General features: G+C 40.4%; 2 protein-coding genes across 2 annotated transcripts in view; one reads left to right on the top strand and one right to left on the bottom strand.

Moving 5' to 3' along the window:
- Nucleotides 1-260: 260 nt before the first annotated feature.
- LOC111156760 (RIO kinase 1) lies at nucleotides 261-26398 on the bottom strand. Its single transcript, XM_022517826.1, has 17 exons — nucleotides 26150-26398; nucleotides 23138-23348; nucleotides 21265-21355; nucleotides 20011-20080; nucleotides 18344-18386; nucleotides 16161-16253; nucleotides 15298-15410; nucleotides 15116-15196; nucleotides 13690-13776; nucleotides 13088-13225; nucleotides 12415-12518; nucleotides 12100-12206; nucleotides 9303-9368; nucleotides 6394-6513; nucleotides 5528-5581; nucleotides 3362-3514; nucleotides 261-2466 (listed from the first exon to the last, which is right to left on the bottom strand). Exons 1-17 carry the CDS (start codon nucleotides 26218-26220, stop codon nucleotides 2356-2358), a joined length of 1713 nt encoding a protein of 570 aa, XP_022373534.1. The 5' UTR covers nucleotides 26221-26398; the 3' UTR covers nucleotides 261-2355.
- A 331-nt stretch (nucleotides 26399-26729) lies between these two features.
- The window catches only part of LOC111156743 (cancer antigen 1), a 49551-nt gene continuing 48907 nt past the window's right edge, over nucleotides 26730-27373 (top strand). Inside the window, 1 exon segment of the mRNA XM_022517800.1 lies at nucleotides 26730-26742. Coding sequence (XP_022373508.1) covers nucleotides 26730-26742 — 13 coding nt within the window.

Raw genomic sequence — 27373 nt, 5'->3', positions numbered from 1 at the left:
TTGGTTGAGCAGCTGCCTTCGGCTCAGGTCATGATCCCAGCGTCCAGGGATCGAGTCCCGCATCAGGCTCCTTGCTTGGCGGGGAGCCTGCTTCTCCCTCTGCCTCTGCCTGCCATTCTGTCTGCCTGTGCTTGCTCTCTCTCCATCTCTCTCTCTGACAAATAAATAAATAAAAGAATTTTAAAAAAAAAAGAAAAGAATAGGCTCCTTCTTCCAAGCCTTCGGGTGAGAAAGACAGGAACGGGGAAACACGGTTTCAAACAAGTTTGCCAGGAATATCAGCAGTGGTTACTGGTCGGTACGGCCTGCGGCCCTGAATCCAAACAAGGAAACGGACTATCAGCAACAGTTACCAGAAGAATGTTCCTCAAATTAGAATCCCCCAACAGTCCCAAATTTTGGGGTCTTACAAGCCAATTCCTCCCCGTAGCAATGCCAATGAGAATGTACTGTTCCTGTTATCTTGCTAACACTACTTCTGCCCAGGAGACATTGATTCCAAATTCTGTAACTATATTAGATTCAGAAAAAGAGAGCACTGAGGAGCTTGACCCCCCAAACACACCTTGTCCGAGAGTAAGATCAAACACGTGTGAGAAAGGGAAGATCCTGAAGATAAAACCCCAAACACATACAGGATTGCTAAGTCGGTTTCTCTCTGGCTAACTGTAGGCTATTTAAGAGGGGCTACTGTTGTAGCCCCAAATTTACATTTTGGATTTTGAACTTTTTTAAAGTCAGGAGGGGAGGAGAATCTGAACAATAATAAGTACGACCTAAAATTTCAAAAGCTCAGCTGACCGTGCCTCGCCCTCCCCTAGTAGCCCACCAACCGTAAAACAACCAGGTGCAAACTTCAATTTCAGGGAAACTCAATTTATTTGTAGCAACTGTTTCTGATGCAAGGGCTAAAGTAGGATTTCCAAAAGAAAATATACGGTAAGAAAAATTAAAAGTCGATCATTTCTTTGGACTTCCGTGCTCTGCTGCAATGGAAGCTTACCGCCAATCCTGCCCCAGCCACATAGCTTCCCAGCACCGGAAGTGACAACTGCTGTAGTCTCGCAGTCGCTTGGGTCATAAACCCTGAAACCGTCCCTCAGTCATACGCCTCCCATATTCCCTTAGCGCATCCAGTTCGCTCCACTCAGTTAAACCTAGAATCCTGCCACTGTCATGTCCGCTGCTACTGTGTGAGAACCGAGCATCGCCAGCTCTCACGTGGGTTACTATAGTAACCGACCCCTGGTCTCCCACCCTCGCTTCCGACTCAGGTCCCCACCAAAGCCAAAGAGAGCGAGAGCCTTCCAAAACACAAGTCAGAGCATATCATTCCTCTGCTCGAAACCCTCTCAGAGCCTCGCACCACCTGACCTCTTTCTCGGTGATGGGAACCTCTTGTTTCTGGAACATTTCAGGCACACTTCTGCCTCGGGGCTTCACACTCGCTGTTTGCTTTGCCCGGAACACTCCTCTCTCCTGACACGCACATGACTCATTTCCTCAAATATTTGCTCAAATGTAGCTGCTCGGTGCGGCCTGTTTTTCAACTGCAAACTCCCACCTCCCCAGCATTCTCTCTGTTCAGCATTATTTCTCACCACAGAATTTAACCCCTACTGATATTGTTTTTTTTAACTTATCTGTTGAATGTCTTGCTTTCAAAATGTAAAGTACCTGAAGGTGGTCATTTTTCAGTTTTGTTTCCTGCTGTATCCCTAGCACCTAAAACACTCAAATATTCGATGAATGAGCAAACAGGCCAAAGAGATGAATGTGAAATAGCTCAGGGCCTGCGATGTCTTCACTCAAGAGTAATGAAGGCGAGGAGTAAGGGCATCCCAAACGAGCAGCAACAGCACAGAGTCCCAGTGGATGATGACATCAAGAGCCAACTGAATCCTCTTATAGGCGAAACTCTCTTCTACAGAAACCGTGGCCCTGGGATCAGAGGACTTCAGATGGGTCCCTGGTAGGGACGAGCAAAGCGAAAACAATCCGCCCAGGTCTGTCCAATCCAGAGTGCCCTGACGTTCACGTTTAGACTACGGATGTTGGTCACATTTAAACATTCATGATGCTTCCAAAACATATTGCAGGAGAAAAAATACATATAAAAATAAAATTATATAAAGCTCTTCATTAAAATAGTAGTTTAAATAAATCCTCTGTCAGTACCACCCGGAGGCAGTGAGAGGCTCTAGACAGGAGAGCTTAGAGCTTGTTACATGATTACAGGCGAACACCTGACCCCGTCTTCACGACCCCGCCATGAGAACCCCTTCCAGACGCAGCTCATCGCGCAGGCGGGAAAAGTGACTGATGTAAGATTATTCTATGTCTCGCGTTCTCGTTCTATTTGCCCTTTTTCATCTTGGCTGTCTTCTCCTTTCTTTTTTTCACATGCTTTGGAATTTTGTTTTTTCTTTTCTCTCTCTGGGCTTCCTTGACCATCTTTTTTCTTTCCTGTAAAACATAACAAAACAAAATAAAGAAAGAACGGAACCTGCAGATTTCATTCAAGAGTATCCATTTTACTATTACAACTAAGTAAGAAAACATATATGAAAGGATAAAAGTGAGTATAACAGGAAAGATGAAAATAATTAGGATGGGATGGCGCAGTTTGGTTCCAAATTTGTCTCTAGGGTTTCTTAATAGAAATTTGAAGAGTGCCCAACAGAAATATCTGGGAGGACTATTAAATGTTTGCAACTATTTCTTCACAAGTTTCATATTCTAATAGAAATAAAGGTTGGAAAGAGACAAAGTATTTGCAGTAGACGAAGAGAGAAAATGTGAGCATTAACTTGGGTATAATAACTCTCTACTATACCCAAGCAATAACTTGGGTATAGTAACTCTCTCAGAAGTTTTAGGGACCAGAACATTGTAGGGTTTAAAGGCTTAAGCTAAGAATGAACAGGAACATTTAGACAGCAATCATGTATCATTCGTCTCATGCCGATGGCTAAGAGTGGAATCAGTCTTTTAGATTCTGCAAACACCGGCTTAGTTGCAAATCCCCTGCGAAATGGCCCTTCAGTATCTCCCCACGAGACAACTCCAACATCAGTTGTGTGTCAAGTGAATGACAATCATTTCTAATCAATGAATTCAGCGTGTCCTCTCTCCAGGCAGTGCCTGGGGAGCTCCTAACAGAAGCCCAATCTCCACACGATGTGACCTCCAAAGGCAAAGCTCACGTGTAGAAACTAGCACTACAGCTTACAAGTACTTACTGATCAATGTTTCCAGACATTACAATCTACTCATCTAATCATCTAATCTTGAGCACAGAGAAACGAAACTGGCTTTGCTGCCATGCTGAAGAACAAGAGAAATTCTATCCTCGGCTCACCTTTTTACCAACTTCGGTGTCAGCAGTGGGTTTCCTGGAGCAGGCCTGGTCTTCCTGCTCTTCAGCCTCTGTGTCAGAACACTCGGAGCTTCCAGCATCTTCTGAATTGGAACAAGCCTCTCCCTTAGCCTGATTGTCTAGAAGTGCAGGGACCTTGAAAATATTACAAAACCACGTTACTCTAAACCACTATTGTCCAATGCGTTAATGCTAGAATTCAGATTTTTCAGCCTTCCAGGTATACGGTGAACCACATCCTGTACTGAAACATCGAGAACAACAGAATCGACATCAGAGAGCAAGTGAGGAAGCAGCACATCGAGTGAGGCTCCAGAATACACCCAAATGAAGGAACCAGGGTTTCACGGGGTGACCCAGATCACCGACAGAACTGAGCTGCGGTTTGAAAGGATGAGAAATACAGATAGAAGTGAAGAAATAAAGATTTATTTGGATAACTTTCACAGCTGTTTTCCTATGAACTGAATTTCAAGCAACACTTACTATTAATCCAATTGAGAGGGAAAACAATATTTTAATAAGAGAAATTAATGCTTTTTCTCCCCGAGGAAGTTTAGCAGTTTTTAAACGAGCAGGAACCATTTTTTAAAAAACAGATTTTCCTTTTATAAGAAGAAATGATCTTTAAAAGGCAATTGCACAGAAAGGTTTTCTAGCCTTCATGGGCTGAAATTCAAGGCACGACCGCCCCATAGCACTTACTAGACGTAACACGTACTGAATGTGTGAGTTTTCCTAATTCAATTCTTCAAAAACAAAGACATAGTAAGTTTTCAAAAAGCAAACTATGATCCTTCATATTTAAGCTTTTAATTAAGAATATTAAAATAGGGGGCGCCTGGGTGGCTCAGTGGATTAAAGCCTCTTCCTTCGGCTCGGGTCATGATCCCAGGGTCCTGGGATCAAGCCCCCTATCGGGCTCTCTGCTCCGAGGGGAGCCCGCTTCTCCCTCCCCCTTTGCCTGCCTCTCTGCCTACTTGGAATCTCTCTCTGTGAAATAAATAAATAAAATCTTAAAAAAAAATAGAATAAAAAAAAAAGAATATTAAAATAGGTTCGCCTAGGTGGCTGAGTCAGTTAAATGTCTGCCTCTTGATCGCCGCTCAGGTTTTGATCTCAGATGAATTTGAACCCCACAATGGGCTCCATGCTGGGTGTGGAAACTTTCTTTAAAAGATTTTATTTACTTGGGAGAGAGAGAGAGAGAGACAGTGAGGGGGAGAGAGAGAGAGAATGAGCATAAGCAATGGAAGGGTGAAGGGAGGGGCAGAGGCAGAGGGAGAAGCAGGCTCCCTGCTGAGCAGGGACCTCAACTTAGGACTTAATTCCAGGACCCTGGGATCATGACTTGAGCCGAAGGCAGATGCTTAACCAACTGAACCACCCAGGTGCCCCACATGGAGCCTATTTAAAAACAAAACAAAACATTAAAATAAGCAAAAAGTGCCTTTGTTTTTGCTTATGTTAGTTAATCCACACCATTCTAAAAATGTAAAACAAAACAAGATTGTTTCAAGAAAAAACACTACAGGAATCCAGAACTGTAAGACTGCTAAACCCGTGAGAATGGTCTGCAACAGGTTTTATACTAGTAGGAGACCAGATTCCCTTGTTGTTGTTAACTGTGAAAACATCAAGAAACACCTGGTTATCATTAAAAACTCCATAAATAAAGACCAGGATACAAAAAGTATCAATGCCTCAGCAACAAAAACAGAACAACTGAGAGACAGAAATAAACCACAAATTCCTATAATTCACTTTTACGGTTAAGAAAAAAAAGTGAACACAGGGCGCCGGGGTGGCTCAGTGGGTTAAGCCTCTGCCTTCGGCTCAGATCATGATCTCAAGGTCCTGGTATCGAGGCCCGCATTGCGCTCTCTGCTCAGCAGGGAGCCTGCTTCCCCCTCCCGCTCTGCCTGCCTCTCTGCCTACTTGTGATTTCTCTCTGTGAAATAAATAAATAAAATCTTTAAAAAAAAAAAAAAAAAAGTGAACACAAATACAGCATTTCTGAAAATGCCCATAAACTTCGAAAGTATCTATACTAGTAATACTATTGTTAGTTTAATTCTAGTATGCAGTAGGTTTTATACGCTTACAAAGGGTATTTGTGTAAATGAGGAGCAACACAAGTTCTTATACCTTCTGAACTCCAGACAGATCTTTCTTCAATCCTGTAACCGTCTGGTACAGAATCTTAAAACAAGAAAGACAAAAAGAAAAATCAGCATAAAGCTAGACAGTGAAAAACACACACTGCAATATTACAAGTGAACACTGTGGGCTCATAATCTTCTGTGATTATTAAAAGGTGCTTAAATTTATCCCCTGACTAAAACAGCAAGTTTATAGCATAGTGTATCACTCTTGCCCACCAAGCATATAGGCATGAGCAACGGCCCACAGCCCACCCACAGCCTGACGGTTTTTACAAATGAATGTCTGCCACCAATTTTATAATAGAAAATTCTGATTCTCAATTAAATGGAATGAATGTATTCTCCTCCCCCAAATAACTCCATTCTTCTCTCAGTATTCGGAATCATGAAAAGCTGTATTCAATTATTATTAAAGGGCTTTTAATTTCATCAATTTTTGGAGAAAAGTTTTTTTCTTATCTTATAATGACCTATATAATAGCCTCAATTTTGCTTCTTAGCCTGCAAAGTCTAAAATATTTACTATCTGGCCTTTCCACAGGAAGAAATGTTGCAGACCTTAAAATATGTATGTTAATGGACCTAGTGTAATAATTATCTACAGCCCAGACTTTACACAGATCTTCCATTTTCTGCAAATATAGTCTGCTGGACTCAAGTGTGCCATTTTCTTTCACAAATACCAGTGAATTCCCTTTACATCCAATGTGCACAGAGGATCTATTAATGCAAAGGCAAACAGCCATCTCAGAAGACCAGAAGCCAACATTCAAGATGGCAGGTGTGGGACAGGAGCTTCCTCTATAAATCTGCTTAAAGATAAATCTACGTACGAACCAAGCTACTCACATTGTCTTGTTGGGCATTCATGGCCATGTCCTCTTCCTTCAATTTCATCATTATATCCATATCCCTTTCATAATTCTTTACTTCATTCAAGGTTCTAGGAATATATGCTCGCTTAAACACCTAACAGAGAAAAGGAAAATCAAAATGGTTATTTACGTGCTTCTCTCATTCCCTGAGCATCCCACCCCCATCCCGTCAGAGCAGTCCGTCACCATCTATCGCACTGATTCTCAGCCAGGCTCTCTGCACACAGTGGCATTGCTGTGTGGCATCCCAAAAGCACTTTGCTACTAATAATAAAACGTGAAATGATTTGAAGTGGCCTCTCTCCCCTTGTGTGCATTCCCAAAAGCTTTTGAGTGGGAAAGAAAGGAATGGAGCTGCAGCTAACAAGTACTGCCCTGGCCATGCCTTACAAGGAACATGTTCTTACATGGAAATCTCACCTACTATAGTGAAAATTCACAAGTGCTGATAAATACAGGGTGCCTTATATTCATCCATCACACTAACAGTCGGAGAACTTTTGATAAAAAGTCCACTATAGGGGCACCTGGGTGGCACAGTTGGTTGAGAGATGGGACTCCTGGCTTCAGATCAGGTCATGATCTCAGGGTCCTGAGATCGAGCCCCGTGTCCAGGCTCTGTGCTTAGTGTGGAGTCTGCTTGAAATTCTGTCTCCCTCTCCCTCTGCCCCTCCCAATTGTTCTCTCCCTCTCTCAAACAAATAAATCTCTAAAAAACAGCCTGATTCCCAAGATTAAAATAATTTTCTTTTTCACCACACATAAATATTTAAAGTCTACAATGGTACCAAAATCAACATTTAAATCATTTAAAAATTCACATTTGTGTACGGAAATGGGCTTTTCCTTCTTGAATCATGTTTCAATGGGTTCTTTAAAAATGCTCTCTATCTGAAGCGTGATATGCCCTAATTTCAAACTACACTGCAAAGCTATAATAAGGGACACCTGGATGGCACAGTCAGTTAAACGTCTGCCTTCAGCTTCGGTCGTGATCCCAGAGTCCTGGGGTCGAGTCCCCCATCGGGACCCCTGCTCAGCAAGGAGCCTGCTTCTCCCTCTGCCTGCCGCCCCTCCCACCACCCCTGCTTGTACTCTTGTGCGCTCTCTCTCTCCCTCTCTCTTGCTCACTCTGGTAATCTTGCTGGCTCTCTGGTAAATAAATAAATAAAATCTTTTTTGAAAAAAGTTGTAATAATCGAAACAGCACATAGCACTAGCACAAAAACAGACATGTAGATCAATGGAACAGAATACAGAGCCCAGAAATAAGCCCACGCATATATGGTCAATTAATGTACAACGAGGGGATACGAACATGTAACGGGAAAGGACAGTCTCTTCAGTAAATGGTACTGGGAAAACTGGACCGCCACATGCAAAAGAATGAAACTGGACGACTATCTTACAAACAAAAATAAACTCACAAAAGAGCAAATGTAAGACCTAAGACTTTAAAATTTCTAAAAGAAAACAAAGATCGTAAACTTAAACACAGTCTTAGTAGTCTTTTTTCGGACCTTTCTCCTCAGACAAGGGCAACAAAAGCAAAAATAAGCAAACGGGGCTACATCACACTAAAAACCTTTTCACAGCAAATGAAACCATGCACAAAATGAAAAGACAATCTACCAAGTGGGAGAAGATAATTTGCAAATGATGTATCTGGTAGGGAGTTAATATCCAAAAGATAAAAGGAACTCAAAAAACTCACCACCAAAAAAAAATCAATAAATAAATGATTTAAAAAATGGGCAGAGGACCCAAACAGAGATTTTCCCAGAGACACACAGACGGCCAACACACCCATGAAAACATGCTCAGCCTCACTGTAGAGATACAAATCTAAAGCACAATAAGAGATCACCTTGCACCAGTCAGAATGGCTATTATCAAAAAGAATTAAGTGCTGGCAAAAATGTAGAGAAAAGAGAATGCCCATTCACTGCTGGTGGGAATGCAAAATGGTGTAGCCACTATGGAAAACCGTACGGAGGTTCCTTAAAATATTAAAAATAGAACTACCACAAGATTCAGCAATTCTATTTCTGGGTGTTTATCCAGGGAAAACAGAAACACTAATTCGAAGAGATACATGCACCCCTATGTTCACTGCAGTATTATTTACAATGGCCAAAGTAACGAAGAGCCCATTAATAAAGAAAATGTGTGTGTGTATACACACACACACACACACACACACACACACATACACACACTAAAACATTACTCAGTCTTAAAGATGAGTGAAATCTTGCCATTTGCGACAACATGGATGGACCTCAAGGGTATTATGTTTAGTGAAATAAGACCAAGAAAGACAAATACCACGTGATTTCACTTATATGTGGACTCTTAAAAAAAAAAAAATGAACAAACAAAACAGAAACAGGCTCAGAAAAACAGAGAACTGGTGGGTGCCACATGGGCAAAGGATGGAGGAATGAGAAGGAGATTAAGAGTATAAACTTCTAGGTTTAAGATAAATAAATCAAGGTATTTAAAACACAGCATAGGGAATATAGTCAGTAACATTGTAATAATATATATGGTGACAGATGGTAACTAGACTACTCAGTAATGCGCATAAACGCCGAATCACTGTGCTGCACATTTGAAAGTAATACAATACCGTGCATGAACTATTCTTCAAACAAATAAGTAAAGCTCTCCGTCTAGGACAATGTGCTAATAGGCTGCTGAGTGGAATGATGTAATGAAATGTAATTATCCAATTTGGCTCAGTTCAATTATGTACAAGGAAATAGTCTCATCATCTGAAAACTGCTTCTCTCTTAAAATCAAGTTCATGACCTAGCATGTCCTTCAAAAACAAAAACTCAAAAGTGTTTCCTGCGACTGTGAATAGATAATCCATCTTACCTCTTCATCCACATGCTCTTGGCTGGACCTTTCTTCCTTGGTCCTTTGAGATGCTATTTCCATGGCCTTGGAAAGAAATCAAAAGTTACATTCCTTTATATTCGACCTACAGAAGATGCATCCATTTCTGAGTTTTAGTATAAACCTGCTCTCATCTTTCTCAGTTTCACCTCTCACTTCTGAGAAAAAGGACTCCGAGGCCTGGGGTGATACAGGTTGGCTCTCTCTGTCAGACCTCACCAAAAAGGCTGCTCTCAGCTCGAAGCTAACAGCATAAATCAAACTATTTAGCCTTGGGGAATCCCTACCCCTTTCCTCAAGAGTGAAACCGCAGTTCCTAATTTTTTTTTTCAAGATTTTATTTATTTGAGAGAGAGTGCAGGGGGAGGGGCAAAGGAAAAGGGAGATGCAGATGCCCCGCTGGGCAGGGACCCTGGGACCACGACCTGAGCCAAAGGCAGATGCTCAACCGACTGAGCCACCCAGGCGCTCCTAATTTTTTTTTTTTTAAATAAGTCTCCATGCCCAGTGCAGGGGGTTGAATTCAAGACCCTACTTTTCCTAATTTCTTTTTTTTTTTTTTTCTTTTTTTTAGAAGAGAGAGACAGTGAGAGAGAGCATGAGCGAGGAGAAGGTCAGAGGGAGAGCAGACTCCCCGTGGAGCTGGGAGCCTGATGCGGGACTCGATCCCGGGACTCCAGGATCATGACCTGAGCTGAAGGCAGTCGCTTAACCAACTGAGCCACCCAGGCGCCCCCTTTTCCTAATTTCTAAATGATTAGCAAAAATATTTAACTAAAGGACAACTGAGACCCAAAGAATGGAAGAACCACCCTTTAATTCTGTAGCAGTCAATGAAGGGAATCAAAGAGGAAAAGTGGACTGTCTTCTAGTTTCGAGCATGTGTGTCTAATGCTGCAGAAAAAGAAACTGCCAGAGGAATCTCTTTGAGCAGTGGCTGCAGCTAAGGTGACAAAGATTCTATGAGAGTCTCTGGGCTTGGAAAACTGGAGATTTGTTCTCTCCTTGGAATACATAGAAAAAAAGGAAAGAATTGTACTAGGGTTTTTGGTTTTTTCATTCAGACACTAAAATTAGTGCTAAAAAATTTAGGAATAAAAACGGTATGTATTTATTCAATTAACATACATAATTGCTTAGAGAGTGCGAGGTACAGATTTGGTACTGGGCAATACAGGAATTAGCCTGCTGCCCCTTATGGGCTCGCAGTCTAGCAGAGGCTGACAACATTAAAAAGAACTTAATAACAAGAGTGCCGGGTGGCTCAGTCTGTTAAATGTCTGACTCTTGATCTCAGCTCCTGTCTTGATATCAGGGTTGTGAGTTCGAGCCCCACTCAGTGGGGAGCCTACTTAAAAAACAGAAAAAAAAAAAAGTGGAAAAAAGAGAACTTAATGACAAGTGAGGCAGTTTGACCACTTCTACTATAGGCTCACAAGATCTGGGATTTACACCTGTGGAAACAATGATTTCTGCCTGATTTCTCCTTGAGAAAGTTCTGTGAATAGAGCTCTAATGTGGCCAACAAGCAGGTGAAAAGATGCTCAACGTCACTCATCATCAAGGAAATGCAAATCAAAGCTATGATACTCCACACCTCACACCCGTGAAGACAGCTACTCCGAGAAAGACCAACACAGGGCACCTGAGCGGCTCAGTGGGTTAAGCCTCTGCTTTCAGCTCAGGTCATGGTCTCAGGGTCCTGGGATCGAGCCCCGCATCAGGCTCTCTGCTCAGTGGGGAGCTGCTTCCCCCTCTCTCTCTGCCTACTTGTGATCTCTCTCTGTCAAAAAAAAAAAAAAAAAAAAAAAAAATCTTAAAAAAAAAAAAAAGACCAACACAAAAACAAAACCAGAACACGGTGAGGATGTATGTGGAGAAACTGGAACCATATGCACAGTGTTGGGCCAGAATGTAAAATGGTTTCACTGCTACGGAAGACAGGATGGCAGTTTCTCAAAAAAAGTAGAACAGAATTACCAGCTAATGCAGCACCTGCACTTTTGGGTATCGCCCGAAGGAACTGAAAGCAGGGTCTTGAAGGGAGACTGGTGCACCCATGTTCAGAGCTCCATTATTTGCAACACGCAAGTGGTTTCAGAAGCCCCCCCCAGTGTCCACTCAGACGGATAGGTGCACAGGCAGTGGCTGTTCACCATGAATGAATCTTGAGGACACTATGCTAAGGGAAACAAGGATCCAGAAAAAGGAAACAAAATAGCATGATTCCACTTACGGGAGGTACTTAGAGTAGACAACCTCACAGACAGAAAGCAGAAGGGGCTGGGGGCAGGGAGAAATGGGGAGTTAACAGTGACTGGGTACAGAGTTTGTATTTTACAAGATGAAAAAGTTCTCATGATGGACAGTGGTGACGGTTGCACAAGAGTGTGAATGTACATGATGCCACTGGACCATACACTTACACGTGGTTACAATGGTATGTTTTACACTATGTGCATTTCGCCACACTTGCAAAAGTTCTAGGATTCAAAAAGGCCTCTGAGAAACAAGGGAAAGACCAGAAGCCTAACAAGTTTCTCACTAAAGGTTCACGAACTTTGGTGGTCTATGTGACCGTCCAGTGCTTCAAGTCAAGAAACCTGGCTTTCCCATTGGCTCTTTACTGTACTTCTCATTCCCTATGTGTGAAATCAAAAGAAGGTCTCAAGAAGCTGTTGAAACGAACATACACTGAGCAGTCGGAGTCCTTGAGAAGTGCCACGTGAGCGCAAATTACCATGTTCTGTTCTTTCCTTTCCTCGCCCCATCTCACCTTTGAAAGGTAAGCGTCCACGTTCTCATGTGTGATGGACGGATCTGTGACAAATTCAAAGAGTTCCCGCACAGTCATCACAGCAACACTGTGCTTCAAAAAGAAATCTGTTGGAAGGAAAATACAGTACAGCCTTAGGAGGGGAAAGATTATTATTCCAACTACTTCATGGAGAAACAAAGAGAAGAATAAAAATATATCATCTCCCAGCAAAGGTAGACGTACCACTACACGAAATGATTTAGTGCCATGATCTGGTATCAGCAGAACCAACAGACACAAACAACCTGGTAGGAAACTCCAATTTCCACTCACCGTTGACGTTGGCACAGTCCTTTCTTAAGAACTCCAAGGCGTGTGGGTGGTCATGCTCTACGGACTGAGAAACGTCAATGATGTACACACCTCCGCTGTGGTACCTGTGGGCCAGACACACAGGGTCTTGGGATCGACTACTTTCCTGCACTTTTTTGTTCAAAAAAATTCTATCTTAAGAGCAAAGGAAATAGCCAATAGAACGAACAAGGTGGGTAAGGGTAAGAGGCCACTCTGACTAGCAGGAGATGAAAACTGAAACAATTTCCAAAGTCCTGTAAATCTGTTAAGGATCAGATGGTCAGTTCTGTGACTAAGTCCACTGTAGGGCACAGAACACATCCTACACTATGACCATGTGAAAGCCAACTTGAAAACTCTAGAATTTAAAAATGACTTCTTGGGGGCGCCTGGGTGGCTCAGTCATTAAGCATCTGCCTTTGGCTCAAGTCATGATCCCAGGGTCCTGGGATGGAGGGCCGGGTTGGTCTCCCTGCTCAGGTGGGTGTCTGCTTCTCCCTCTCCTCCCTGTTCGTGTTCTTCCTGTCTCTGTTTCTCTCTCAAATAAATAAATCTAAAAATAAAATAAAAAGGACTCCTTGCTTTGGATTTTATTTTCTTGAAGGCCATGAAGTGCTGTACAGGAGGTTCCTAAGGGTCAAAACACACTCACAGCATGTTAAATTCACTGAGATCTGCGTGGACAAGTCTGGCATCTTGATACATTCTTCTCATATACTGGATGAGCTGTAGATATAACTCCCGAGCCTTGGATTCTGATAACTGGACGTTTTTCAACAGTGGCGCTGGCCTTGAATACAAATAAAACAAACTAAGATAAAATGCCCCAGAATGAGTTTTCTTGCTTTGTACCACACATGGCCACATGGATTTCTTTTCAACAACTTATCACTCAACTATATCACTACAGATGTACCAATCTGAAAAGCTGTCTAAAAACAGGTGTTCTCCCAGCTTACTGTGTAAAACATTCCTCAAAACTGGGTGAACTTTGTTATTCTGAAACATTCTGAGACTTAAAAAGGTAGAATAAATGAGTAACTCTATGCACGAGTACAGTGGGAAAGATTCACAAAAAATATTCCAAGATGAAAGGAGCTATTTAAATGGGAAAGAGTCCTATATTGGATAATTCAAAGCACTTAAAAATATACTTTAAGAAAAAAAATTTTCTTAAAAATACACCTCTGATAAAATCTTTAAAAAAAAAAATACACCTCTGACCATGTAATTCTTAGCCTTCTATGTACTCACATGTCATCTTTACCAATGAAGCCCATGACAAGAACATGACTTCTCAGCAGGATAGGTTCTGGGCATGGGATCTGTGCTGTGTTTAGCCTGTGGTATTCAAAGACAAAAGGACAAGGGAAAAGGTGACCCAGTATCCAAAACAAAAGACAACAGCTACAGAACACAAGATTAATATGGCTGTTAGGAAACAGCATCAACATGTCTCAATGGTGTTACTGCATTTCAGAAACTTGAAGACCCCAGAGATTTTGGGTAGCACCATGATGCACAACCAAGAATGACAAAACATTGGCAATTAACCTACATCTCACCGCCTCTAAGGCTCAGCCCAATTCCAGAGACGTGAAACTGTGAATTGTGCACCTTGGAATTGGTAAACTACAGCAGATCTGTCTTCTGAGTTGATTAGCCTCAACAATGATTAAAAAAAAACAGCTGGACTCAGGGCACCTGGCTGGCTCAGATGGTAAGAGTGAGCACGAGACTCTTGATCCTGGGGTAGTGAGTTAGAGCCCCACCCACACTGGGTGTAGTTTACTTACAAAACAAAACAGCTGGACTCATACATAATCGCTAACTGAACACAGGAAGATTTCAAAAGTACTTTCAAAACAAGTATTTAATACTAAAATATCCAATGTATGTCATTAATGCACTGCAGATAAAATGCCAAAAAGGTATTTGAAAGAGGGGAAAAAACTTCAAAAAAGATTTTTTAAGATTTTATTTATGACAGAGAGACACAGCGAGAGAAGGACACAAGCACAGGGGAGCTGGTGAGGGAGAAGCAGGCTTCCTGCCGAGCACGGAGCCCAATGTGGGGCTCCATCCCAGGATGCTGGGATCACGACCTGAGCCAAAGGCAGACACGAAACAACTGAGCCACCCAGGCACCCCAAAACTTCAATTTTTTTGAGAAAACTTGGTCTCAGCTCGATTAAGTTGCCCTCACCTGATATAAAAGTGTCAGCACAAAGAATGGATAAATATGTCCAAGATTGGACTGAAATCAGAAAAAGAAAACCATGATAGAGTTTAGGTCCTAACAAAATTGTCTAAAACTCCAATGCCTATAAAAAATGACAGATCAGTCTCAAAACCCGACTGCATCATTTCCCTATTTAAAATCTTGCAACAGCCCCTCGGTATAAATTTTAAATGCTTTCACATGGCTTCCAGGTGCTTGGAATGACCCAGCCTTGCTAAATAAATGTAAATTTTTCCCAAAACAGAGTGGGAAAGTAATGGGTTCCCAAAACAGAGAAGACAAGGTAGTTCTTATTTGTCCAGGAATGTGCTGGATCTAACAGAAACAAACAGCACTCCAAGTACCCACTTTTGGACAGAGCCACCCTGGGATTTGTCAGCAGGAAGGAGCGAGGGCCAGTAGGGCTGCCGCAGCACAGCCACGCCCCCAGACAGTCACCTGATTAAGTTCCTCATTTCTTTTTCTGCCCAGGTTTTCACCATTTTCCTGGGGTTTCCTTTACAATAGCCATGACGAAATCTTGAACGAGAAAAATATTTGTTATTCCAATCATTCCATTATTCCGGTCTGTATTTTAGGATAGAGAAATTAGGCCAATTGGAAAAAGAATCAGAGCTTACCTGAATTCCCCACTTACATACTTATCCCGATCTTTGAACACCAAAATGGAAGTTTTGTAAATTTTGATTGCTCTGCTCTCTCCATTTGCTGTGCTAGCATGGTACACATTCGCCTATTTTGCATCAAAAACAAAAGGACATTTGTGTTAAATAGCTACACATGGTATTTCAATTTTTCACTCTATTTGATTCTATTCTCAAAAGTTAGAAAAAAAGTCAAGCGAACTGAAGTAACATGTATGAGAAACACCATCATCCAAAACATCGTCACCAAACGGTACAATAAGTAGGGCTCAAATTTATGTATATAGTAAGATCCAATTATATACAAGAAGCCATTCCAAACATTTTTGTATCTCAAGTAGGTGAAAAATATTTTAAGACACTCTTATATCTGATTTATAAATTGAGTTTTACTGAGAAGTGCTTCCCATAGAATGAGTTGCTAATTTAAAATGCCATGTCTGTCTCCATATCCATGTGCAAAGGAAAAACGGGAAAGAGATTGGTTGACTCACAGAAACCAGACTAAGCCCCTGCCCCCACTAGTAACTATGCAATAAGGACTCGGGCCGGCAGGAATCAGACCATCTGCACTGACCCTGGGCACCCCTGGACCCAGTGATCCAGTATTGTGACGGAGGTGAAAAGGCACAGTTGTGTGCCCAACTTCCTCCCCACCCATAAATATTAATAAAGCTGTTTTTGGAAAGAGTAAGCTATTCTGACTTGTGTGTGTGTTTTTTTTTCCTTTCCTTTACTTTTTAAAGGCAGCATTTATGTACCAAGTGCCTTAGTTCCCTTTGGTATCTGAAGTAAGAAAACTAACATGAAAACATTCAGGCATCCAAAGAAAAGCTCACTTCTTTTCCTGTGCTTATGCAGCCATTTATCTCGGATATGATTCCTCTAGTCAACATCTTGAATAATATCATTCGTGTTCTAGGATCCAACACCTAAAAAATTGGAGAGAAAAAAAAAAAGAAAGTTCAGAGAGACAGTACCAAATATCTCTCACTTAAAACAGCTGACCATTAATAATCTGAAGAGCTTAAGTACTAGGCCATCCTGGCTGACTCAATGAGTATCAACTGTGGTATTTTTATTCACTCCAAATTTTAGTAAATAAAATGCGACACAAAGGCCAGAGAGACAAGAGATGAACCAACAAATTCAGTCACAGATATCAAAGTCTACCAAGTCAAAAGGAAGCAGAATTGACCATAGACTGACATGATGTAAGAGAATGTAATACAAGTCACATAACTAGGTTTACATTTTCTAGTAACATTATAAGGAGTAAAAAATAGCAGGTAAAATTTGTTTTATTTCATTTAATCCAATATATCTAAAACACTATCAATTTCAACATGCAATTGATGTAAGAAGTTACCAGCGAGAGATTTAACACTGTATTTTTTTACACCAAGCCTTCACAGTCCAGTGTGTTGACATTGACGGCACGTCTCAATTCAGACTAGCTACCTCTCAAGTGCTCAGTGGCCACTGTCCCAGACATGCAACTTTAAATCAGGGGTCAGCAATGGGATTGGGAGGGAGACAAACCATAAGTGACTCTTAATCTCACAAAACAAACTGAGGGTTGATGGGGGGAGGGGGGTTGGGGGGGTGGGGTTATGGACATTGGGGAGGGTATGTGCTACAGTGAGTGCTGTGAAGTGTGTAAACCTGGCGACTCATAGACCTGTACCCCTGGGGATAAAAATTCATTATATGTTTACAAAAAAATTTTTAAATTTTTTAAAAATTAAAAAAAAAAAAAATCAGGGGTCAGCACCTTATAGTCCATGAGTCAAATCCAGGCCACAGCCTGTTTTTCTATAGCCTGAAGCTAGGAATGGTCCTTACATTTTAAAATAGTTGTTTAAGAAAAAAAAAAAATTGTGAGCCATAATGCTTAAAGTATTTATTTAACCCTTTAAAGAAGGAGTCTGCACACCTCTGCTACAGATGAGTAAATCAGGGAAAGGGTCCCCTTTGAAGTCAGCACAATCAATCTTGAGGTGGCTGCAGCAATGTTCTGACCCTTTCTATCACCTTTTCACATCAAAAATCTGGGCAAATGCTAACATCCAATCACAACTCTCTACATATGGGAAAATAAAGAAAATTCTTCTCCACTCTTGAATAGAAAGAATAAAAACAAGTGTAATTTCTAAACCAAGTAATGAATTTCTAATTGAAAATTACACACACACACATACCCCCACTTTGTGGCAGATACCTATCCTTTGCAAAAGCTCAGAAAAATTCCTGCTGACCTTAAGACAAGACAAAAGATTCCGATCTTACAATGAATTCTGCTTCCCCACGGAAGAGGGAAGCACTGCATGATGGCCAGAGCGGGGCATGACTCTAATTTATCTGTTAACAGTCCTATTATAAATACAGCAAAATGTAGATTTCTGAACTCAAAACTACAGGAAGGAGTAGTTTTAGATAACATTAGCATTAAGCAAGAAGAATGAATGCAAACTATAACCCAAGAGAGAAGTAATGCTCATTTAAAATGAGAGCTTGCCGGGCATTTGGGTGGCTCAGTCGGTTAAGCATCTGCTTCTGCTCAGGTCGTGATCTCAGGGTCCTAGGATGGAGCCCCACATTGGGCTCCCTGCTCAGAATGGGAACTGCTTCTCCCTCTGCCTCTGCCCAGCTCATGCTCTGTCTCTTTCTCAAATAAATACAATCACAAAATAAAATAGAATAGAATAAAATAAAATAGAATAAAATAGAATAGAATAAAATATAGAATAAAATAGAATAGAATAAAATAAAATAGAATAGAATGAAATAAAATAAAATAGAATAGAATAGAATAAAATAGAATAGAATAGAATAAAATAGAATAGAATAAAATAGAATAGAATAAAATAGAATAGAATAAAATGAAATAGAATTGAATAGAATAAAATGAAATAGAATAAAATAGAATAGAATAGAATAAAATAAAATAGAATAGAATAAAATAAAATTAAATTAAATAAATAAAATAAAATAGAGAGCCTGCAGCACACTGAAATTTTACCTGTTCCACAGTTGCTCTGTCCGCCTTATCTTTGATGCGATACCTAAGCAAAACCAAAAAAGTATATGCGACATTCAACATTTAGAAGCCAAAATAAAGTTTCCAAATGTATCATTCCTTGAAATTCCTATATGGGTAGTTTCTTTAATAACAGATTTCATAATCTTATTGTAGTTTCATTGCTCAGTAATGATTCCTTCATGTCCCCTTAATCATCAATTCAGTTCCCTAGAGCAAAAGGAACACATCTGCCTATTTCATTCATATTTCTGTCCATATTTTGGAAGGATTAGATAAAAAGAACAGCTGGGATAAAGTGAACTATGCTGCAAAGGAGAAAACACCAAGTCTATTAATAATTGCCCTTAAATCTTTAATGATTCTATTAATACAGATTAAAGTCATTGATACTGCCTTCTCTTTAGAGTTCCTTTCTACAAAGACACAAGGTTTTATCATCTTAAGATATTTCCTGGGTTCTACATTAAAATGCTAACTCTGGTTGGTTTCAGCTCATACACTTAGTGACTCTATTAGCACTCATCTAAACTCATAAAGATTCAAACACAAAGATCCAAACAAACACTTCCATGAAATAACAAGTGATTATGGCAGTTCTCAAAAAGTCTGTATCTTGGGGCGCTTCGGTGGCTTAGTCAGTTGAATGTCGGACTCCTGGTTTCAGCTCAGGTCATGATTTCAGGGTTGTGAGATCGAGCTCCCCCCAACCCCACCCTCCCACCCTCTGCACTCAGCTGGGAGTCTGCTTGAGATTTTCTCTCTCCCCCTCCCTCTACCCCAGTGGGTGTGCACGTACTCTCTCTCCCTCAAAATAAATTTTTACAAAAAGAAAAGAAAAGCTGATTATCTCTTAGGTATAGCAATAAACCAGAAGAAAACTGATTTTTAAGTTCAGTTTTTTTTTTTTAAAAGATTTATTTTAGAGGAAGAGAGAGCACATGTACATGCACAGCCTAGCAGGGGGAGGGTCAGAGGGAGAGAGAGAGACTCCGCAACCAGACTCCCACTGAGCCCAATGAAGGGCTCGATTTTAAGACCCTGACATCACAACCTGTGCCAAAATTAAGAGTCAGACACTTAACTAACTGAGCCACCCAAGTGCTCCTTAAGTTTGGTTCCAACACTACTAGTTGTATAACCTTAATATCACATTCTACAATATACAGTTAATGCCTTAGAGTTACTATGACGTAGAAGTTAGCCAGATCTTAATCTACTGATTTTGAGAAGAATAAATAAAAGCTGTTCTTAGTTATATCACTATTCAGTTTTAAATCTTCCCTTGAATTTTTAAAAATATTTCATGGAAAGGAAGAAATTTTAATAAATTCTGAAAAGAGAATATTTTTATGCTCTAACGTTTTACTTTAAACTAGAATCTGTATTTTAGTTTAAAACCATTACCCTCCTGAGAGTATATCTGTGAATTTCACAAAATTATAGTTTGACCATACATATCTTAAGACTCAATATTTTCAACTTATAAAGGAAAGGATATCCTCACTTAAGCTAAAAAAAAAAAAAAAAAGGAAAAATTGGTTTAAGCATACAAAAAAATATCCTTTCCAAAAGATTTATGACCAAGACGCTACTTTTCCTCAAATTAGTCCCCATCAGCCATGATTGATAGTTAAAATATTACTTACATATCTGCTTCCTTTTGTCTAGACTTTTCAGTGACTTTATTTATGACAGAATCAGTAACATTTAGCTTATCTGAAAATTAAAAAACACACAATGTAAACAACATTTACGACAAAAAGACAACAGTCTGAATAGAATACTTCCGCCCTCCTCCTTATTTTCTAAATGTTTTGTAGTATAGAGAGTATCTTTGAATACTAAAAAAACGTTCATGTTTTTAGAGATGAGCGCGACGCTGTGTCTGCGCGGTGACAAGTGCTGTCCCTGTCACCACCACAGCTATGATTTCTGAGCCACAGAAACCCGGACCCAGGCATCCCCCCCACAAATACTTCACCTGCATATGCTGAATTTCAGACACTTGTTCATACTTCACATGACTAATACAGACAACATAACTGCTTGAATTCCAAGCCTAATTCTAAAAACTTCAAGTTTCATTTTAAATTATAGCTCAATGATGGGCTATGAGAGACGTGCTAGGTTTATAATGAGTCAATGTCTGCGAGACAAAGATGACCCTGCATTTTTCAAGAGCTGGTGGTTCAAATCAGCATTCGACAGCTCACTAAATGATTGACATCTACACACTGAGCGTCTGGTAAAGCCAAATGCACTTAGGTTCTGTATTCCAGCACAGCTGACTCTTGAACAACATGCGTTTCAATTGCCCAGGCCCACTCACATGCAGAATTTTCACAGCATAGGACCGCACATGTATTTCCTCTTCCTTATGACTTAACATTTTCTTTTCTCTAGTTTCCTTTATTGTAAGAATGAAGTATATAACACATAAAACGTACAAACTACGCGTCTATCCACTGTTTGTGTTATCAGTGAGGCTTCCCATCACCAGTGGGCTGTTAGTAGTGAAGTTTTCAGGGGAGTCAAAAGTTATACATGGATTTTCAACTGTGTGGAGTCAGCATCCCAACTTACACATTCCAGAGTCAGTATATTTTCAACATCCTACCATTAGATAATCTTACCATAAAATCTAATACAAAACAGACAAAAACTTGAACAGGCACCTGTAACTTTATAATTCTATGCAGAGAAAAAAACAGAACTAAAAAAGTCTAAGCTAAAGTCTTTCCTGAAGTCAGGCTTTTACGTCACTGAGTTTTTATCTTCTGTAAACGTTATTAGTCAGTCAGCAACACTGAATACTCTCATTTCTTGATTTAATAACATTTTAATAACACTATGGTTTCTGAAGAACTTCCTCAGAGCCCAAATATATTTTACAAACTCACCTAGATTAATTTTATTCTCAAATTTCCGTAAGACCTTGTCTGCTGGAGTAGACATTTTGGCTGAATTGCAATTGGAAGTCTGTCGATTTGCCTAGAAGAAACGAGTTTCAGAATTGAAGGCACTAGTTTTAAATAAAGACCTCAGGTTCTTTATCACATCCCTTTTTCCTTAGCTCACAGTTAACTATTAAAGCATCAATACTTGAATGAGTACCCCAATAAAAGGTTAAAAATCAATCACATTTGTGCAAGAAATTTTTTAAAGACATCTGAAATAGGACAAAATTAGTGGTTAAAGGAGTCTGTACCATCTGCCTCTTTTTAACCTCTCTACAATGTATTCCTCATTATTATAAATAACAAATTAAAATTAAATGCATTTTTTTGTTTGCTTTATAGATTCAAAATTTGAAAATGTTCATTTATACCCAAAGTGTGTAATGAAGAGCTTAGACCAACATGAAACTAGTTCTAAGAATCTCAGTTTGGGTCTACTATCTCAAGAAAGAGAAAGATTAAGTATGAGACTTAATAACTTAGACTGGCACTATGCACAAACTTAAGTAATAGCAAAAAGAGAAGAAAAAACCCATAAATAAGAGAATATAGTACAGATAAAAAGCGCCCATAGTAATTGCTGACTTAATCCCGTTATCTCAACTTGGAAGTGTAAGGCTGACTTGTTTCTTGTTTGCACAGACCTCTTTAAAGTTTTCTACTAAATACAATTTTTAAAACATTTCTAAATACAGGTTCACAGTAGAAATCAAAGGTAAAATTTTAATCACCTATAATTCCCAACACCCAAGACAACAGTTAACATTTAAAGACGTATAATTACTTGTATTACTAGCTTTGTTCAAAGGGGTTACACTATTTCAAAGTTGAAATAGCTCAGTGTCTCACCAACAAATTAATGGAGGAGTTACCAAAACAAGACCACAAGTGTGAAATTCATCTGGTTATTTTTAGTTGCTAGCATTCTAGTCCACAAAATAGTCTCAACAGTCAAAGAAATATTTTTGGCTTTTTCCCCCTCCATCTCTTTCAGAAACTGGTATGTTCCAGGAAGATGTACCATGCTAATCCTAGGACTCTGCAAACTCCTAAAACATTAAGTACTTCCAGTTGAGATGAAGATTTTATGTAGTTTGGTAACTCACATTTTGTACACAGCAGAGATGGTAGATCATAAACATATGTCATTAATATAGCTTTCCACTGCAATGTATCTTAAAGTCTCATAACATCCCATCAGGGATCCTATGAGGGAAATCAGTCCCTCAGTAATTAATCAAGTTTACTTCCAATGTTTCTCTATAAGCAATACTGGAGGATCATTCTTTTAACATTATTTTTGGCACAATCCTAGAAGAACTGCTGAGTCAAAGCACTTATTTTATGTTTTAAATACTTTTTCTCACATACCAGTTTATCTTCCAAATAACTGTGCTTATTTACTCAATCAGCAATTATAATTTTGGGTCTTGGTCAGTTTCATGGGGAAAAAAATGGCATCTCTACATATTTAATCTGCACTTCTCTAATTATTAAGCAAGTTCAACTTTTTTCTCCATGCTTCCTAACCATTTGTAGTAAACTGCCTGTTTACATCCTTTCCTGTGCACATTTTAAAACTCTTCATCATAATTTAAATGACTTTTTAAATGTACTCATTATGAAATGAATCTACATCCAGGAAATTACCAGAAATACGAAAAGGATGAAGAATGAAAATGGTTAAAACCTGGGGCTACAGGGCAACATAACCTGATGGAAATCTTTCAGTTAGTCAATCCCAGAATGACAAAAAGTTCTTTGAAAAAAAGACAACGTAAGCAGTAACAGATGTATAAAATCATATATAAAATACCTGGGGGTTACTCCTTGCATTTGAGATGCAACTCTTGGTGAGCTTCCCAACTCCATCATCCCAGTCCCAGTCGTCATCATCATCATCGGACTCTTCCTCCTCCTCCTCCTCTTCCTCCATCTCACCTTCCCCTGTCTTCTCAGACACATTCTGCAGGTCTTCAAACAGAACACCATCTTGTTCTCTGCTGGTCTTCAGGTCAATGCTTTCACTAGAAATAACAATGTTTCAGCATGTTTTACACATACCTCTAATTGGATTTACACATGTATTTTGTGATACAACAAACTAAATCTATACCAATAAATCTAAAAGTTTTCCTTCCAAAGTACTTCCCCATAAACTCAACACCAAGTTGTTTTTCACAGTGCCATTCCCATTGTTTGCTTCTTCTCCTGGTCCTACTAAGAAGAAATACATCCAGTATGAAACCCACTTCTGCCTTAATGAAGCTAGGATTTACGCTGTCAACTTTCTCTGCTGAACAAATGGGACTCTGACCAATACATCAGACCCGCCTCCAGGAAAACCATTCGCAGATATGCCTTAAGGGGGGGGGGGGGAAGGCTTTTTGACAAAATTTGAGAATAAGTCTAAAGCAGCCTTACCTAGAGCTTAGTGCCACTCCGACAAAAGGAGCTGTATCAAGATCGGTGTCACACAAAGAAGTTTAAATCACCCTTGCTCGTGAAGGGAAGGAATGAACAACACAAGCACCACAAATGAGAGTGGGAGTATGCGTGTAATTCAGTATGAGAAGTGGTGAGTCTCAAAACCAGAGAACAGGTCCAGAGTAAAAAGGGAGCACAACCAATGGGGTGTTTTCTTGCCATGGGAAAATTCAGACCGAGTGCTACTGTATCTTCTTAGTTATTCAAGAGAAGCCGGAAGTGTGGATTTTTGCGGCAAATCCTACTTAACTGGTACATTTAATTTTAACAAAACATTGCATACCAAACAAAATATGTGTCCGCAGGTCATAGTCAATAGAGGAACTACCAGTTTTGACCTCTCATGTAGAGAACAAAGACAGAACCACATAGAACAGCTGATAATGTGAACTACTAGCTTAAAAAACAGACGAGAGTTTAGTAAATTCGGATGATCAATCCTGATTATTAATTAGTCACAGCTTACAGGGCTCCAAATCTCCATAAATATGGCTGGGAAGAAATAATCATTATACACCTGCTATTTATAGTTACTATGATTCTGTAAATACAATCCTTAATTTGATCTTTCAATTGCCAGTAACCTAGAGTGGCATGTCTAAGTTATATTTCATTTGTACCAGAACTTCTCAACCTTGGCTGGACAATTTTTTTATTCTGGAAGGTCGTTCTGTGCCTCGTAGGATGTTTAAAATCCACTGGTTTATCCTCACAACATCCAGTAACGGCTGGTAAACCAGTGCACACTCATTACCGTCAACTACTCACCAGCAACACTGGGCTGGATTTCACCTTCCTACTTCTTCCCTAAAGCCTTATACATGCTTATCTGGAAACAAAAATCTGCAATTAATTTGAAATAAAATCTTATTTTTCTGGCTAAATCCAGTGTAACCTCCCAGTAATGATCATTTGCTCATGGAAGTCTTCCTTATTCCTCATCTGTTTTTCCTCTGTACTAGTTACCCAATTCTAATACAAATATCAATTGTCTAATCCCTTAATGTTTCCCCTCCTACCTCCTGCAAGCCCAGTGTCAATCAGGGTGGTGTTTATCAATGCATCCCTACCCACGAATGTTAGATCTGACACACAGAAAATGATCAACATATTTTTACTGAAAAAAATCCCCAACTGATTAATAAAATCTATATGTAAAGAATCCTTACTGTAAACACAAAGTAAAAACGGTATTCTTGGAATTCCAAAGGAACTCTCAATGTTTCATGTAAGAGTTATCCTTAATTCCTTTTGCCTCACAGGGTAACCCACATTCAATACACCAAATCTTATCACTTCTACCTAAAACATAATCCTGTTACCCTATATCTAGCTCCCATCAAGTCTGAACTGAATTACTTTTGTCAATTTTTTTTTTTTTTTGAGAGAGAACATACATGAGTTGGGGTGGGGGGTTGCAGAGGGAGAGGGAGAGACTCTTAAGCAGGCTCCATGCCCAGTGTGGAACCTGATGAGGGACTCATCTCATAACCCTCAGATCATGACCTGAGCTGAAATCAAGAGTCGGATGCTTAACTAACTGAGTCACCAGGCACCCCTACTGATTAATTTTGAACTGCTTCCACCCATGCCCTCCAAAACCACCCTCTCCATAACAGAGCAATTCCTTTAAATCGTAAGTCATATTATGTCATTCCCCTGCTAAAATCTCTCCTATGGCTTTCTATTAATACTTAAATATCCCAACTCCTCAACACTTACAAAGCTCTACACCATCTGGCCCCTTCTCACTTCTACATCGTACCAAGCCAATGGCCTCTAAGTCTCCCCTTCACAGCCAAGAGCGATACCAACGTTAAGCCTCTGCACTGTTGTCTTTTGCTGAACGTCTGTTCCTTCGGCTCTTCTTGAGATTCGTTCCTTTTCGTCGTTCAAATCTTGACTTAACTCTCTCCTGACATTGTCGTTAGTCTACCAACTGATTTTAATTATTTACATAGTGTCTATCTTTTTTAAAAAAATATCTCTAGGTACTCAACTGTCAGTCCCTCCCAAGTACAAGGTAAAATTCATTGACAGCAGGGACTTAGTCTTGTTCATCACCATCTCCAGCGCCGAAGACAGAACCCGGCACACAGTAGGTGCTCAAATATTTCTCTACGCTGAATACAGTTAAAGAGCAAAAATCTGTGTTTCCTAACCGCTATCCCAACTGTGCGTGCCCGCGATGCTAACTCTGCCGCAAAGCAGGTTATAAAAGACCCGGCTGGAATGGAGAAAGAAACGGAACAACTACCGGTCTCCCTCAATAAGCCCAAGGGGGCGGTTGGCGGAGAAGACAGCAGAATCCCAGCGGAGTCAGTGTCCAACCCGCGCCCACCTGTCGGAGGCATCCGCGTCGTCGAACTGCCCCGGGACCACCCGACTCATCAGCAGCCGCCGGTAGTCCATGACGGAAGCGCGCAAAGCCTCGACGCCCGGGGAGGCCGTCCGCTCAGCGCTGGAACAGGAACCCCACAGGGACAGTCCTACCCGCAGCCCATCAAACCATCTTTCGGCAGATAACCGCCTAGCAAACCACTCAGAAGCTCCGAAGCTAAAAGCGAGCGCCACGTGCTAAAAAAGAGATGCACTTGCTACGGGAGGAAGCAGGATCTCCCCGACCGGAAACTCCGGCTCGACCGGATGTCTCAGCCCTGCCGGAAGTCCCGCCCTCCACAGCCTCGAGCTGGAGCGCGAGGAGCGGGGACGAGGGCGTGGGAGCCCGGGCGGCTGAGTTCCCCGCGGAGATTGGCTGGCGCAGCGGACTGACGTCACACAGGGTTGTTCCAGCCCGCCTGCCTGTCTTCTGCTAGTTTTTAAAAGCTTCGGTGGGAGAACCCTTAAAGTGTTGGCCTTCCTCGCGCAAAGCCGTACGCGGAGGGAGGAAGAACGAAACCGTTACTGCGGATCCAGAAGCTATGAACCCTGGAAGTGAGCACGCTTTTTAGACTTAAGGAGTTTGGTGCATTGTTTTGAGGGGAATAAGATAAGTGACTTTAAAAGTTTGTGATACGACTGAAAAAATTTTAAAACAAAACTAGAATTTGGGGCGGTAACTCCCAATGACTTTTTTTTAACACCCATCTTAAAACAGCGTTAGACTGTCCTGGAATATCTATCCAAATATCTGAATAAATATTTTTAAAGTGTGGCATAAATCTGGTAAGGACAGAATGAAAGTGGAAAGCTTAACTTAAAATGTCAGCTGACAGATGGTGCCATATGAACAAAGTTCTAAAAGTGTAATTGGAAGTGATGATGTAAGAGGTGGAAAGAAAGCATGGGTTAGAAAAAACATTGTTAAAGGAGAGATGGATACGACTTGGTAACTGGATAGCCCAGATGATGAGGTAGAAGGATACCAAAAGTGTCTCCCAAGTTCTCCAATCCACGTGCCTGAGAGAATAGTGTCGGAAGGGAAAGTGGGAGGAAACTGATTTACAATGTTGGATTTGATTTGATAATGACATAGTAGTATCAGGTAAGTAGTATAATGGAACCCGATAGTCCTCTGATAATATTTGGAAAATATGTTTTAAGTAACTGAGGGGTCCCTTCATCC

The sequence above is a fragment of the Enhydra lutris genome, unplaced genomic scaffold, assembly GCF_002288905.1.
Source record: "Enhydra lutris kenyoni isolate GAN:26980312 unplaced genomic scaffold, ASM228890v2 scaffoldscaffold48, whole genome shotgun sequence".
Classification (NCBI taxonomy): Eukaryota; Metazoa; Chordata; class Mammalia; order Carnivora; family Mustelidae; genus Enhydra; species Enhydra lutris.
This window is presented reverse-complemented; position numbering and strand designations above follow the sequence as displayed.